Source organism: Pongo pygmaeus, chromosome 14, assembly GCF_028885625.2.
Source record: "Pongo pygmaeus isolate AG05252 chromosome 14, NHGRI_mPonPyg2-v2.0_pri, whole genome shotgun sequence".
NCBI classification, from domain to species: Eukaryota; Metazoa; Chordata; class Mammalia; order Primates; family Hominidae; genus Pongo; species Pongo pygmaeus.
Window position 1 is genome coordinate 30,890,623 of NC_072387.2, and position 15,959 is coordinate 30,906,581.

Here is a 15,959-nt window from a genome sequence, read left to right on the forward strand (position 1 = left end):
AGTCCCAGCTACTCCCAACCTGGGAGGCAGAGGTTGCAGTGAGCCGAGATCGTGCCACTGCACTGCAGCCTGGGCGACAAGAGCAAAACTCCATCTCAAAAAATAAAAAAATAAATAAAATAAATGAAAAAATAAAATAAAAATAAAAATAAAAATAAATTCAAGCTTAGCCTGGGCAACATAGGGAGACCCCATCTCAAAAAAAAAAAAAAGGCCAGGCACGGTGGCTCACACCTGTAATCCCAGCACTTTGGGAAGCCAAGGCGGGTGGATCACCTGAGGTCAGGAGTTCGAGACGAGCCTGGCCAACATGGTAAAATCCTATCTCTACTAAAAATACAAAAACTGGCTGGACGTGGTGGCACATGCCTGTAGTCCCAGCTACTTGGGAGGCTGAGGCAGGAGAATTGCTTGAACCTGGAGGCAGAGGTTGCAATGAGCTGAGATCACACCACTGCACTCCAGCCTGGGCATCAGAGTGAGACTCTTATCTCCAAAAAAAAAAAAAGTAGTCAGGAAGAGACATCAACAAAAATTGGTGATGAATGGGGTAGCAGTGGCACTGGGGAACAAAAGGGAACAGATATTTTGCACTGCAATTGTCATCTCATTTCTTTTCTTTTTTTTTTTTGAGATGGAGTCTCCTTCTGTTGCCAGGCTGGAATACAGTGGTGTGATCTCGGCTCACTGCAACCTCTGCCTCCCGGGTTCAAGCGATTCTCCTGCCTTAGCCTCCCAAATAGCTGACACTACAAGCACATGCCACCATGTCCAGCTAATTTTTTTATTTTTAGTAGACACAGGGTTTCACCATTTCAGTTAGGATTGTCTTGATCTCTTGACCTTCTGATCTGCCCACTTCATCCTCCCAAAGTGCTGGGATTACAGGTGTGAGCCATCATGCCTGGCCAATTGTCATCTCTTTTCAATATTGAGCACATATGGGTATGCTGTAAAGGAAATTTTAAAATCTCAGGATCCCAGCCCCCCATCTTCTTATGCAAAAGAGAAAGTCATTGCAACACCCTTTTCCAAATGAATAGCTGTTCCTAAGATCATGTAACAGCCAGATAGATGTCTACTCAGCAAGAAAAGGCCTCAGGCATCTGGGAAGGGCTGCACCCCATAGATCATTCATAAGTAAATTATGTGCTGGCCTCCTATAATCAAGGACATGACAATGTTAATGTTAGGTCTACAAACTTTTTTTTCTTTCAGATGGAGTCTCCCTCTGTCACCCAGGCTGGAGTGTAGTTGCGCAATCTGGGCTCACTGCAAACTCTGCCTCTCAGGCTCAAGCAATTCTCTTGCCTCAGCCACCCGAGTAGCTGGGATTATGGGCGTGTGCCTCCACACTGGGCTAATTTTTGTATTTTTAGTACAGATGGGGTTTTGCCATGTTGGCCAGGCTGTTTTTGAACTCCTGACCTCAGGTGATCCACCCGCCTTGGCCTCCCAAAGTGCTGCAATTACAGGTGTGAGCCACTGCACCCAGCTGAGTAAATTTCTTGATTGCACAGAATGTATGGTGATATTGGTGGACTTAAGGACATTGAATTGTTTATCAGGAATAAAGTATTATTGTGTTTTCTGGGGTCCTGGATAATGCTGTAGCATTCAGGGTAGATTGAGTAAAAAAAATGTAGAAATGGTTTCCTAGTTACTTGTTTTTGCTTCTAATTTTCATTCGTTTGCTATTTATTCTCTTCTGGCTTTGCTTGTGTATGCATATATATAAAATCATTATGATTATTATTATTTTTAGTTTCTAGTGGAAGGCTTTTATTTGGTTCTGTGAATAGTCATTTTATTTCCTATGTATTTCTAGCAAGTTGTATTCATTCCATTGATCTAGAATTCCTAGGCTGCCTTTGTTGGGCCTGCAGGAATTAATGGAGCATAGCAGCTTTTTATTTTTTATATTTATTTTTTGAGACAGAGTCTCACTCTGCCACCCAGGCTGGAGTGCAATGGTGCAATCTCAGCTCACTGCAGCCTCTGCCTCAGAGGTTCAAGTGATTCTCTTGCCTCAGCCTCTGGAACAGCTGGGACTACAGGTGCCCACTACCACACCTGGCTAACTTTTTGTATTTTTAGTGGAGATGGGGTTTCATCATGTTGGCCAAGCTGGTCTCAAACTCCTGACCTCAGGTGATCCATCTGCCTTGGCCTCCCAAAGTGCTGGGAGTACAGGCATGAGCCACCCCATCCAGCAAGCATACTTTCATAAATAGAATTTGAGTCATATTTCTGTCTCTGCCTAATTTCTCCAAAATTTGTAAACTATTTGTGAATATTCTTAATTCATGACAATGTGTTTGTTGGCATACAGTTGAACAGGGTCCCCAGGGCCGATCAGGGAGAGAGAGCCCAGAAACTTGACATGTTAGCACTACTGTAACTGCTCAAGGGGTTGACATTGCCCACTGCCTAGACAGAGCCGATTCATGAAGACAGGTGAATTGTAATTGACCAACATGGTGAAATCCTGTCTCTACTAAAAAAATACAAAATTAGCTGAGCATGGTGGCGGGCACCTCTAATCCCAGCTACTTGGGAGCCTGAGGCAGGAGAACCAGTTGAACTCGGGAGGCGGAGATTGCAGTGAGCCAGGATCGTGCCATTGCACTTCAGCCTGGGTGACAGAAAGAAATAAAGAAAGAAAGAAAGAAGAAAGGAAGGAAGGAAGGGGAGAAAGAGAGAAAGAAAGAAAAGTATCAGTGCTAACCCAAGCGGGACAAAAAATTAATTGAATACCAAAAAAATACTTTGCTAAATTTTTATGTTAAAACAGCTGATACCGAAATTGTTTAGATAAACAGTTTGGTTTTTGTTGTTGTTGTTTGTTTTTGTTATTTGCTTATTGCTTTTTTGAGACGGAGTCTCAATCTGTCACCCAGGCTGGAGTGCAATGGCGTGATTTTGGCTCACTGCAACCTCTGCCTCCCGGGTTCAAGTGATTCTCGTACCTCAGCCTTCTAAGTAGCTGGGATTACAGGCGCCCACCACTATGCCTGGCTAATTTTTTTGAATTTTTAGTAGAGACGGGGTTTCACCATGTTGGTAAGGCTGTTCTTGAACTCCCAACCTCAGGTGATCCACCTGCCTCAGCCTCCCAAAGTGCTGGGATTACAGGCATGAGCCACCATTCCCTGCTAATTTTGTATTTTTTAGTAGAGACAGGGTTTCTCCATGTTGGTCAGGCTGCTCTGGAAATCCCCACCTCAGTTGATCTGCCAGCCTCGGCCTCCCAAAGTGCTGGGATTACAGGCATGAGCCACCACGCCTTTTTTGTTGTTTTTGAAACAGGGTCTCACTCTGTCGCCCAGGCTGGAGTGCAGTGGAGCAATCTCCCCTCACTGCAACCTCCTCCTCCTGGGTTCAAGGGATTCTCCCATCTCCTCCCAAGTAACTGGGATTGCAGGCTTGTGCCACCATCCCCAGCTAATTTTTTGTGGGCTCGCCCAGCCTAGATATACAATTTGAATGAACTCCAAGGTCTAAGTCAAATTACCTATGATTACCCATTAGGTATCAGTGCTATGTACGTAAACTGGAGAAACAACTGATATTCAACAGCACGTAAGTCCGATGTTAACCATGGACTCATGGAGAATCAAGATGGTCACCTTGTCCTTCCTGACTCCTTAAAGTGTTTGTTATTAAAGGTTCTGCAGTTGGGCGTGATGGCTCACACCTGTAATCCCAGCACTTTGGGAGGCCGAGGCGGGTGAATCACCTGAGGTCAGGAGTTCGATATCAGCCTCACCAACATGGAGAAACCCCATCTCTACTAAAAATACAAAAAATTAGCCGGGTGTGGTGGCTCATGCCTGTAATCCCAGCTACTCGGGAGCCTGAAGCAGGAGAGTCGCTTGAACCCAGGAGGCGGAGGTTGTGGTGAGCCGAGATAGCATCATTGCACTCCAACCTGGGCAACAAGAATGAAACTCTGTCTAAAAACAAAAAACAAAGGGCTCTGCCTTCCATGACTCATCATGGAAAAGATAAAATGATCTAAATTAAGTATGTATTGGTGTGCTGACTTATAAATTGCTAAAATAGTTCACAACCAATGTTTCGTTTGTCAAATCCATGTTCCTGGGAAGACAATCAAAGCTTCAGGTGCATTTGGCTACCTCATGGGCCGTTTGAACATTTCAGTTGTCAATTGTCATTTTCGATGCATGTTTTCTGGTTGCTTTCCCATGCAGGAGGGCTGATATTACAACAGTAGATCATTATGGTACAGAGTATTTTCACCAGGTACTGAAAGCTTTTTATGGCTCACTGACTGGGGACAATCAATTCCTTCACAATCTAGAACCTGAAGATTGGATCTTCTGAGAACATCAGAGAAAGAATGTCCTTGCCATCCACACTACAGCAAAACTTTAGGACCTTGAACTTTGGGTTCATAATCTCACAAAAGGGAAGTTTTTCACCGGAAGAAGATGGCATCCTTGATGTGAGCAGCTTTTCCCAAGATCACAGATCAAGACTTCTCGTTTTTTTTTTTTGAGACAGAGTCTTTTTTTTTTTTTTTTTTGAGACAGAGTCTCGGTCTTGTTGCTCAGGTTGGAGTGGAATAGCGCGATCTTGGCTCAATGCAACCTCCACCTCCTGGGTTCAAATAATTCTGCTGACTCAGCCTCCTGAGTAGCTGGGATTACAGGTGCCCACCACCATGCCCGGCTAATTTTTTTGTATTTTTAGTGGAGACAGTGTTTCACCATGTTGGCCAGGCTGGTTTCGAACTCCTGACCTCAGGTGATCCACCTACCTCGGCCTCCCAAATCGCTAGGATTACAGGCATGCGTCACCGTGCCCGGCCTTGTGATAGTGTCTTACACTGTCACCCAGGCTGGAGTGCAGTGGTGCAATCTTGGCTCACTGCAACCTTTGCCTCCCAGATTCAAGCGATTCTTGTACCTCAGCCTCCTGAGCCGCTGAGACTACAGGCACGTGCCACCGTGCCTGGTTAATTTTTTGTGTGTGTGTGTGTGTGTATGTGTTTGTGTGTGATGGAGTTTCGCTCTTGTTGCCCAGGCTGGAGTGCAGTGGTGCAATCTTCGCTCACTGCAACATCTGCCTCCTGGGTTCAAGCGATTCTCCTGCCTCGGGCTCCTGAGTAGTTGGGATTATAGGCACCCAACACCATACCCGGGGAATTTTTTGTATTTTTAGTAGAGACGGAGTTTCATCATGTTGGCCAGGCTGGTCTCGAACTCCTGACCTCAGGTGATCCACCCGCCTCGGTGTCCCAAAGTGCTGGGATTACAGTCGTGAGACCTGTGCCCAGCCTCTGTCTCTCTCTCTCTCTCGACTAGAGAGACTGACCGGGGACAATCAACTCTCTCCAGACTGACAGAGAGAGAGAGGGAGAGAGAGAGAGAGCGAGAAAGAGACAGAGTCTGGCTCTCACCCAGGCTGGAATGCAGTGGTGTGATCTTGGCTCACTGCAACCTCCGCCTTCCGTGTTCAAGCGATTCCTGTGTCTCAGCCTCCCAAGTAGCTGGGATTGTAGGTCCGCACCACCATGCCCGGCTAATTTTTGTATTTTTAGTAGAGAGGGCTTTGCCATATTGGCCAGGCTGGTTTTGAACTCCTGACCTCAGGTGATCCGCCAGCCTGCGCCTTCCAAAGTGCTGGGATTACAGGCGTGAGTCACCGCGCCCGGCCAAATAAAATAAAATGTTAAAGTAAATTCAGGACTACCCCTCCTCCAAGTCTTCTGTCCCCTTTGGGCGCCCACGTGAGCGGGGGAGGGGCTGGGGGAATAATAACATCAAAAGAGCGCCTTTTCCTCCCTTATTCCGAGGAGACTTCCCTGGGCCTGACTCCCGGTCCTGTCCTCAGCGCCCCGCGGCCTCTCCAGCCCCTTCAGTGGCCAAGATGCAGAGATCAGGACGCCTTTGCGCCGCCCCAGGTGCCCGCCCCTAGCTGCCTCCGCCTGGGCCCCGACGGAAGGTGAAGTCGGGGGCCGGGCCGGGGCGTGGCAGCCGGGGTGTGTGTACCCTGGGCTTGGTGCCTCCGGTGGCCCGGCAGCACCGTCCCACCTCTGCCACCCTCCGATGGGTCCACTACCTGTGTGCCTGCCAATCATGCTGCTCCTGCTGCTGCCGTCGCTGCTGCTGCTGCTGCTTCGACCTGGCCCCCGGTCCGGCGAGGGTGAGTGAGGAAGGGGCTTTCCCGGAACTCAGGCGTTCCGGGATTCCTCCAGCCCTTCCTAGGGACCCAGCAGCCCTGCCTCCCATCCCTCTCCAAGTTCCTAGTTGCCCTAGAGCCCCCAGCTCGCTCTTCTAATGCTCACCCACACTGTGCGCCCCAGCCTTCTGCAGGGCGCCCCACTCACTCCTCCCAGGGACCCAGAACTAGCCCAGTCCTTCCCCAGGGGTGCAGAGTCCTCTCCTGGCTCCCTCCCCTAACCGGCTGTGACCCTCTCCGGCAGCCCGGGACCCTCCCGGTTGTCCTGATCTGGGGTCCGCGAACTTATCCTTCATTTCACCTGTCCCTGAGATGTGAGACACCAGAGGGTGGGAGGAGCAGGGGCAGAAAGGCCCGGCTTGGTGGTGGGAGAAGAATATATCGTGCCCCTGTACAAGAAACCCCTGTGACAAAAAAAAAAAAAAAAAAAAAATAGAACATACTGCCCCTATCTCACTATCCATCCTTTGGGGTCACTGTAGAGAGGTCCCCTGGGTGACTGCCTATTTCTGGGGTGCACAGATACATGTACCTGCAGAGTACTATGCAGACACTGCCAGCACACAGATGCGGAGGCACAGCACCAGCCCCAGACTCACCTGGCCCTCAGGTGTGCAGCTCGCCGTGTGCGGCTCCCACAGGCAAAAATACTGAGATACCGCTAGGGGGACACAAGCACACACAGCTCAAGGATACCCGGGACCGCACTCAGGACAATTCAGATGAGCCGTGTACACACACACACACACACACACAGAGCCGCACAGACACACATATGTGCACATAGACCCAGGGGCTCACAGGATGCACAGACAACCCTGGCCCTCCCCGAGGAGGCTGCAGCGGGCAGACAGGGCAAACAGACCCTAGCGTGACCTGCCCCACCTATGTTGGCACAGAGGGAGTGTTTGGCTTGGTTATAAGCACAGTGCTGGATGCCCGCCCCGTGCCTAGAACCCTCCCTCTATAGGGCTGTTGCTAGGGCTCTGAGATACCAGAGAGTGGTCAGGGAGGGTGGCAGGGGAACCTTTGGGGACAGCTTCAGGGTATGGTGTTGGGACTGGGACATTGTCAGGGTGCTCAGAGAGGGTGTGTTCCCTGGGTCTTGATGGATTTAGAGGTCAAGGGACCATTTCTGGAAGCTCACTGTGTGCCAGGGCAGCTTATATCAGAGCTCAGCATTTTTTTTTTTTTTTTTTTTTTTTTTTTTTTTTTTGAGACAGAGTCTCACTCTTGCCCAGGCTGGAGTGCAGTGGCACGATTTCGGCTCACTGCAACCTCCACCTCCCGGGTTCAAGAGATTCTCCTGCCTCAGCCTCCTGAGTAGCTGGGACTACAGGCATGCGCCACCACACCTGGCTAATTTTTGTATTTTTAGTAGAGACAGGGTTTCACCATGTTAGCAAGGCTGGTCTCGAACTCCTGACCTCAGGTGATCCACCTGCCTTGGCCTCCGATTGTGCTGAGATTACAGGCATGAGCCACTGCGCTTGGCCAGAGATCTGCTCTGGAAGACACCCCATGCCGGAGGGCACTGCCACAAGCAGACAGTATGGCGAGGGTCCCTATGGCCACCTGGCAGGCAAGGTGGATTCTGAAGGGAGGTGGCCTGGGAGCAGGCTGAGGATGGGGTGAGGGCATTTGAGCAGCAGAGTGTCTGCGTGAGGGGGCATAACTGGAGGAAGAGTAAATGACTCTTGTGTGAGAGGATGAGGGAGGGGTGAGAGGGGCTGACTACCCCCAGGACTTGGGGTGCATTGAGACTCCTTAGCTTTATCCAGACTCGTGGGAGCCATGGAGGTTTGAGGCAGAGGCGTGGGCTGCTGGGAGAGTGACGATCCAGAGAGGAAGGCAAAGCTTTCAACTGCAAATGCCATTTTATTTTCATGTGTTTTTTTTGTTTTTGTTTTTGTTTTTTGAGACGGAGTTTCACTCTTGTTGCCCAGGCTGGAGTGCAACGGCACCATCTCGGCTCACTGCAACCTCTGCCTCCCGGGTTCAAGCGAGTCTCCTGCCTCAGCCTCCCAAGTAGCTGGGATTACAGGCATGCACCACCGTGCCCAGCTAATTTTGTATTTTTAGTAGAAAAAGGTTTCTCCATGTTGGTCAGGTTGGTCTGGAACTGCTCACTTCAGGTGATCTGCCTGCCTCAGCCTCCCAAAGTGCTGGGATTAGAGGCATGAGCCACCGCGCCTGGCCCCAAATGTGTTTTACATTTTCTTCCTCTTTGATTCATCTTTGTCCTCCAACATAAATATGCCACTTTTTCCACTGATTAAAAAACAAAATGGAATTTAAATCTGGCCTGGACTTCTCAAAAAAGTCAGTGTGATGAAAACTGTTCAAGATAAAACAGAAATGAGACTGGGCATGGTGGTTCATGCCTGGAATCCCAGCACCTTGGGAGGCCAAGGCAGGAGAATCACTTGAGGCCAGGAGTTTGTGAACAGCCTGGGCAACATAGTGAGACCCCGTATCTACTAAAAATTTAAAAATTAGCTGGGCATGGTGGTGCATGCCCGTATGTCTGGAGGCTGAGGCAGGAGGATCGCTTGAGCCCAGGATTTGGAGGCTGCAGTGAACTATGATTGTGCCACGGCCCTCCAGTGTTGGTGACAAAGTAAGACCCTGTCTCTAAAAAAAAAGAGAGACAAGATGATCAGGATGAGCGTAGAGGCTCATGCCTATAATCCTAGCACTTTGGGAGGCCAAAGCAGGTGGATCATATGAGGTCAGGAGTTTGAGACCAGCCTGGTCAAGATGGTGAAACCCCGTTTCTACTAAAAATACAAAAATTAGCTGGGCGTGGTAGTGCACGCCTGTGATCCCAGCTACTTGGGAGGCTAAGGCAGGAGAATTGCTTGAACCTGGGAGGCAGAAGTTGCTGCGAGCAAGATTACACCACTATGCTCCAGCCTGGGCAACAAGAATGAGACTCTGCCTAAAAAAAAAAAAAAAAAAAAAAAAAAGATCAAACACAATGCATCAACTTCCCGGAGCCGTATAAACCCTAACCCTAACCCAGGAAGCAGGCAAGCCTGTGTGTGAGTGTTTCCACTCTATTGCTGGTACCACTCGGCTCTGGCAACCCCGAAGGCCACCTTCCCCTAATGTTACTGTGTAAGGAGGAAGAAGCACTGGTTTGCAAGTCAGAAACCTGGGTTGAAGCCTCTGCTTGAGATCCTGCTGGCTGTGGGAATGTGGGGTTACATTTCCCGGCTGGCCTCCTTTCCTACATGTCCAGTGCAGGGGTTCCAGTCACATGCATTAGGCACCATTACATGTCCGAGCTGTGCCAAGATCTAGAAAAATGGCTGGGCTCAGGCCAAGGGGCCTTCTTGTCTGGCAGTGAAAATAAGAGGAGATACCAAGGGCCCTGAGCCTGAGTCTGGAGGGGAAGTCATGAGCACAGGGCAGTGCCAGGGCCCGGGAGCTGCCACAGAGGAGCCCACCTTGGTGACAGACACCTGTAGGGTCATCCGTGATGCCCAGTGCCCAACACAGGGAACTGGACAAACGTTTCATGCATGACTCTTTTTTCCCTTCTTGGCTACCTTGAGGACGTTGATTATAATAGTTAGCCTTTTTTTTTTTCTTTTTTTGAAAGTCTTGCTCTGTCGCCCAGGTTGGAATGCAGTGGCAAAATCTTGGCTCACTGCAACCTTCCCCTCTCAGGTTCAAGTGACTCTTCTTCCTCAGCCTCCCTAGTAGCTGGGATTACAGGAGTGCACCACTATGCTCGGCTAATTTTTGTATTTTTACTACAGGCAGGGTTTCACCATGTTGGCCAGGCTGATCTTGAACTCCTGACCTCAGGTGATCTGCCCGCCTGGGCCTCCCAAAATGTTGGGATTACAGGTGTGAGCCACTAAGCCCAGCTGGATTATAATAGCCTTTTCATGCACCAGGGGCTTTATACTCATTATCTCATTTCGTTCATATGAGTTGAAGTCAGCTTATCTGCCATTTCACAGGTGAGGAAACCAAGGCCCAGAGAGGTTAGGAATTTGTCCAAGGTCACACAGCTAGGAAGTAGGATTCAAACCCAGACAGCCAGGCTGTAACACCTAGGCTCTTCTCACGCTAATGCCCTTCCCAGGGGTCTGGGAAGCCCTGACCTGCAGCCTGTCACCTTTGTTTACCCCCCAGCCTCCAGGACATTACATGTGTACCGGCGTGGGATCCTGGAACTGGCAGGAACTGTGGGTTGTGTTGGTCCCCGAACCCCCATCGCCTATATGAAATATGGTTGCTTTTGTGGCTTGGGAGGCCATGGCCAGCCCCGTGATGCCATTGACTGGTGAGTGCATGCCTGGGACCAGGCCACAAAATCCCTCACACTCTGGGGTAGTCAACGCTTATGAGGAAGTACCCAAAACTGAAGCTGGGATTTGGTCCAGGGAGATCCCAGTGTGCAGTACTACTTTGCAGGCAGGCAGAGGCCTCTTGGATAACATGGCCAATGAGGCCAGATCTTGGTACCAGCTGCCCCTTGCCCTGGACTTGGGCTGATTACATTGCCTTAAAAAATTGGCCAGGAGCGGTGGCTTACTCCTCTAATCCCAGCACTTCAGGAGGCCGAGGCGGGCAGATCACTTGAGGTCAGGAGTTCAAGACCAGCCTGGCCAATATGGTGAAACCCCATCTCTACTAAAAATGCAAAAATTAGCTGTGTGTGGTGGCAGGCATCTGTAATCCCAGCTACTCGGGAGACTGAGGCAGGAGAATTGCTTGAACCCAGGAGGCGGAGTTTGCAGTGAGTTGAGATTGCACCACTGCATTCCAACCTGGGCGACAGTGCGAGACCCTGTCTCAAAAGAAAAAAATAATAATAATATAAAGTGACCAGGTGTGGTGACTCACACCTGTAATGCCACCACTTTGGGCCGAAGCAGGAGGATCACTGGAGACCAGGAGTTTGAAACCAGCCTAGGCAACATAGTGAGACCCTGTCTCTATATTAAACACACACACAAACACACACACAAAGGCAGCCAAACTATGCACTAGGAACTGCCCTGGGAATCCCTTTGCATTCTCACAAGAATCCCATTTCGCAGATGAAGAAACCAAGGCACAGAAATATTAAGTAATGTGTCCAGGTGTGGGGGCTCACGCCTGTAATCCCAGTACTTTGGGAGGCTGAGGCAGGCAGATCATGAGGTCAGGAGTTCGAGACCATCCTGGCCAACATGGTGAAACCCTGTCTCTACCAAAAATACAAAAATTAGCTGGGTGTGGTGGCAGGCACCTGTAGTCCCAGCTACTCAGGAAGCTGAGGCAGGAGAATCGCTTGAACCTGGGAGGCGGAGGTTGCAGTAACCTGAAATCATGCCACTGCACTCTAGCCTGGGGTCTCACTTTTGCCCAGGTTAGAGTGCAGTGGCATAATCATAGTGGCTCACTGCAGCCTCAAATTCTTGGGCTGAAGGGAATCCTCCCACCTCAGCCTCCCAAGTAGCTAGGACTATAGGCATGTGCCATCATGGTGAGCTAATTTTTTGTGTGTTTTTATTTTCTCGAGACAGAGTCTTGCTCTGTTGCTCAGGCTGGAGTGCAATGGCACAAACTTGGCTCACTGCAACCTCCATCTCCTGGGTTCAAGTGATTCTCCTGCCTCAGCCTCCCAAGTAGCTGGGATTACAGGCATGCACCACCATGCCTGGCTAATTTTGTATTTTTAGTAGAGACAGGGTTTTGCCGTGTTGGCCAGGCTGTTCTCGAACTCCTGACCTTGTGATCCACCTGCCTCGGCCTCTCAAAGTGTTGGGATTACAGGCATGAGCCACTGAGCCTGGCCTGGTGAGCTAATTTTTAAATTTGTTATAGAGACAAGAGAGACAAGAGTCTCCTTATGTTGCCCAGGCTGGTCTCGACCCCCTGGCCTCAAGTGATCATCCACCTCAGCCTCCCAAAGTGCTGGGATTACAGATGGGTGTCACCGCACCTGGCCTTTAAGGAGGGTTTCATTATAAACCTACCCTGAAGGGAGGGAATCTGATTTTACGAGAGGGTATAGCCTGGTGAGGCCTGGATGACCTCTGGAGGTAGGGGCTTGTGCCTGGGCTGAGACCTAAGGGACAAAGGGCAGACATGAAGTTGCCCCAGGCAGAGGGCACAGTGTGGGCAAAGTCAGGAAGTGGCAGGGCTTGGATCACTCCAGGAAGAGAGAGGAGTCGTGTCACAGGAGCTCGAGACCCAGACAGTGAGGCAGGCAGGCAGGGACCAAGTTTGGGCACAGCCAGGGAGGCAGGACAGGGCATGGTGGGGCCAATGGAATCATTACCCAAGACGGGGATTTTCAGAGAAACAGCTTAGATAAGGCCAGGCGTACAGTAGCTCCCACCTGTAATCCCAGCATTTGGGGAGGCTGAGGTAGGAGGACTGCTTGAGCCTGGGAGTTCAAGACCAGCCTAGGCAACATAGTGAGACCCCATATCTACAAAAACTTTAAAAAAGGAGTTTGTGTTCCTGTAGTAGCATATTTGGGAGGTTGAGGTGGCAGTATCATTTGAGCCCGGGAGTTCAAGGCTAAAGTGAGATGATTGAGCCATTGCACTCCAGCCTGAGTGGCAGAGAGATATGCTGTCTCAAAGGAAATATAAATTAAAAATCCAGCTGGGCTTGCTGGAGTGTGCCTGTAGTCTCAGCTACTTGGGACACTGAGGTGGGAGGATCGCTTGAGCCCAGGATTTCAAGGCTGCCGTGAGCTATGAATGTGCCACTGCACTCCAACCTGGGTGGCAAAGAAAGACCCTGTCCCTTAAATAAAAAAGGTATTGCTAGCAGTACCAAAGCAGGCTGGGATCCTGCACATAACCAAGACTTCATTGTTCCGGAGGCTCAGGATAAAGTCAAGACAGGAAGAACCCTCCAACTGTAGTCTTATCTGTATTTTGGATATCTGCTGTTAACCACCACCAGAAATTACCTGTGTGAAGTCACCCGGTAAAAGGGAGCTCTTAGCAGAAGGTAGTAAAAAGGAATTGAGTTTTAGTCCTGATTCAGTTACAGCCTCTCTCTCTGACCTAGGGCAAGAAATGCCCTTCTGCTAAAACTCAGTGTAGTTCTCTGCAAAAAGAGGGAGTTGGCCAGCTGGGCCTTTTTTGATCTTTTTTTTTTTTTTTTTTTTTTAGGAGACAGGGTCTTGCTCTGTTGCTCAGGCTGGAGGGCAGTGGCATGATCATAGCTCACTGCAGCCTCGGACTCACAGGCTCAAGTGATCCTTTTGCCTCAGCCTCCTGAGTAGCTGGGACTACAGGCATGCACCACCACACCCAGCTTGCTCATACCTTTTTACTGCAAAGGTGAAATCTACACCATTCAGGGGCGAGAACTGCTGCTGCCCCATGCTGTGCATTTGTTGTGTCTACTATGATTGTCTTGGTTGTGTGTGTTGCATGCATGTGAAGTTATACGACATGATGAAGGTAGGAAAGTTATACCAAAGCTTCTGGAAGCCAAGTGAGTAGGAAGAGCTAGAAAACAAAGTTCCAGCTCTTCTCTCTGGATGCCTGAAATACCCTTGCATGGGGCCTGAGATGCGGCTTAGAGGTAGGGATAGACCTGCAACCATTCCTGTACCATTTTCTCTGGCCTCTTACGTTTCCTGTACATACATGATCAGCTCTAGAGAAGGAGGCACAACTCTGTTAAGCCTTCCTGCTGTTAGCACCATGTTTCGCTGCACCTGGTTGGAGGATGTTTTCCTTGGATAGAGGTGAGAAAATGGTGGAGATTTCTGCAGGTTTGTGCCTGAAGAGTGCTCAGGAAGGATGAGCTTGAGGTTCCTTGGCCCAATGGGGACCTCGATGTTCAGGGCAGAGGGAGTCCCTGCAGTCTTCAGTTGTAGGATGGGGATAACAGAGATACAGATGTACCTGTATACTCTTACCTTACAAAGAATGACTCCAATTTCAGGAACAGTGAACCAACTAGATCATCCACCTACCTTGAAATTCTTTCTAGAATCTTCTTGCCTTCTTGTATTGAATTAGAAAGAGGATTGTCCATGGAGTTGGGCACTCAGGATTCTCTCCTCATTCAATTTAAAAACACCTAACGGCCTGATCTATAACTGTTCCTGAAATTCCATTGCTCTTGCCTTAATCTCTTTTTGTTGAGGCATTGCTAGCTTTAGGTTCCTTTTTAAAGACAAAATATTCTGTACCTCAAAAGGAATATAGACATTTATAAGTCTATAACACTTCCACATAAATTAGATTATCAAGTACTTTTTTCTGGCTTGCTGAGAATGTGCCCCAAGAGAATAGTAATTGTAAAGAGTCAAATGTCAGAGGGCACCGATCTCTTTGCAGCATGAAATGCTGCTCTGTACCAGGCCTGGTGGTATTCATGGAGAATCTGGGCAACTAGTGGCAACATTAATTGTGTGGGCATGGGGGAGAGATGTGCAGTGGATGGGCCATGAAGGTAAGGTGGGTAATTGCTGACATTTATTGAATATGTAATGTGTCTAGGAACTAAACCACACACTCATATATACATTCGCTCATTTAATTCCCAGAGCACTTCTGTGACAGAAGCAGTACTACTATTATCTCCATTTTATTAATGCATATCGTGAGGCATGGAGAAATTAAATAACTTGCTCAAGGTCATACAACTAAAAAGTGCCAGGGTCAGGATTCAAACACAGGCACTGTCACCCCAGAGCCTGCACTATCTTTTTCTGCAAAGTTCACAAATGCAGGACTGTGTGAATAAATAAATGTATGGAAAATACCTATGACTATAATATTCTATTTGAGGCTTTCCTTCATACAGTAATGATGATACCTTGCATTTCACATCTCTTTAAAGTATTTCCACATTCACTGACTTTGTGGGATGGGCTGGGAGTGGGTAGGGTCTACAGAACTTGCTGGACCCTTTGAATCCTTTGGGCCTTTGAATTCTGTACTATCAGAAGGAACATCTTCACTAAAGGACAGCTGACCCTCCAGAGGGAGTGTTACCCCTGTCCCATAGCATTTTAGGAGGCCTCCACACGCTTTCCCCAAGCCTCATCATCCATTTCTCTCCCTCTGGGGTTCAGCTATGCATGTGGACCAGAGCCTAGAGAGTTTCCTTCCAGGATAAAGGGACCCCAGATGATTAGCAGCCAAGCCAGAGCTAAGGGAGGTTTGGGATTTTAGGTTAAGTGTTCATTTTAAAAAAGTCATAGTCTGATCATTTTGGTACCAGCCTAAATTCCACTGGGTCAAGTTGGAGTGGCAACTTGATGGAGAGGGGCGGAATGGAGCTGGCCTCTGTGTTCTTACCGCCCTGGCTTCAGTCATTTCTTGCTGAAATCATTCATCACATCAATCACTCATGTATTCAAAAATGTTTTGAGTGGTCCTTACAAGCCTTATCCTGTGTGGATAGGTACAGGAATCAGGACAGGGAGAAGATGCCATTTCTGGCCTCAAAGAGCTTACAGGCCTGTTGGGGAGAGAAGACTCACAGCAGAAGCAATGGATTGATGTCCAGAGCTGTGTCAGGGCAGAGAGTGAGAGACAGCAGGCTCTTGGGGTGAGAGAAAGCTGCTGGAGAGTGGCAGGTGCCTTTCTGTCCATTCTACCAGTCTGCTAGGACCTGACCCATAGGCCTCCTGATTTCCAAAGCCTTCTGTGCTTTTGCACGTATGTGGATCTCTCTACTTTCTGGCAGCAGATGTTTCTGTCTCTTACATGCCTTAGCATTGTTCTTTGCTTGATTTCCCCCCATGTATTCCTCATTTGGATTGT

The 15,959-nt window shown here is 49.0% G+C and overlaps 1 protein-coding gene across 1 annotated transcript; it reads left to right on the forward strand.

Moving 5' to 3' along the window:
- Positions 1-4,580: 4,580 nt before the first annotated feature.
- On the forward strand, positions 4,581-13,598 carry LOC129011947 (group 10 secretory phospholipase A2-like). The gene is made up of 3 exons (XM_054447354.2): positions 4,581-6,171; positions 10,357-10,507; positions 13,344-13,598. Exons 1-3 carry the CDS (start codon positions 6,075-6,077, stop codon positions 13,450-13,452), a joined length of 357 nt encoding a protein of 118 aa, XP_054303329.2. The 5' UTR covers positions 4,581-6,074; the 3' UTR covers positions 13,453-13,598.
- Positions 13,599-15,959: the final 2,361 nt, after the last annotated feature.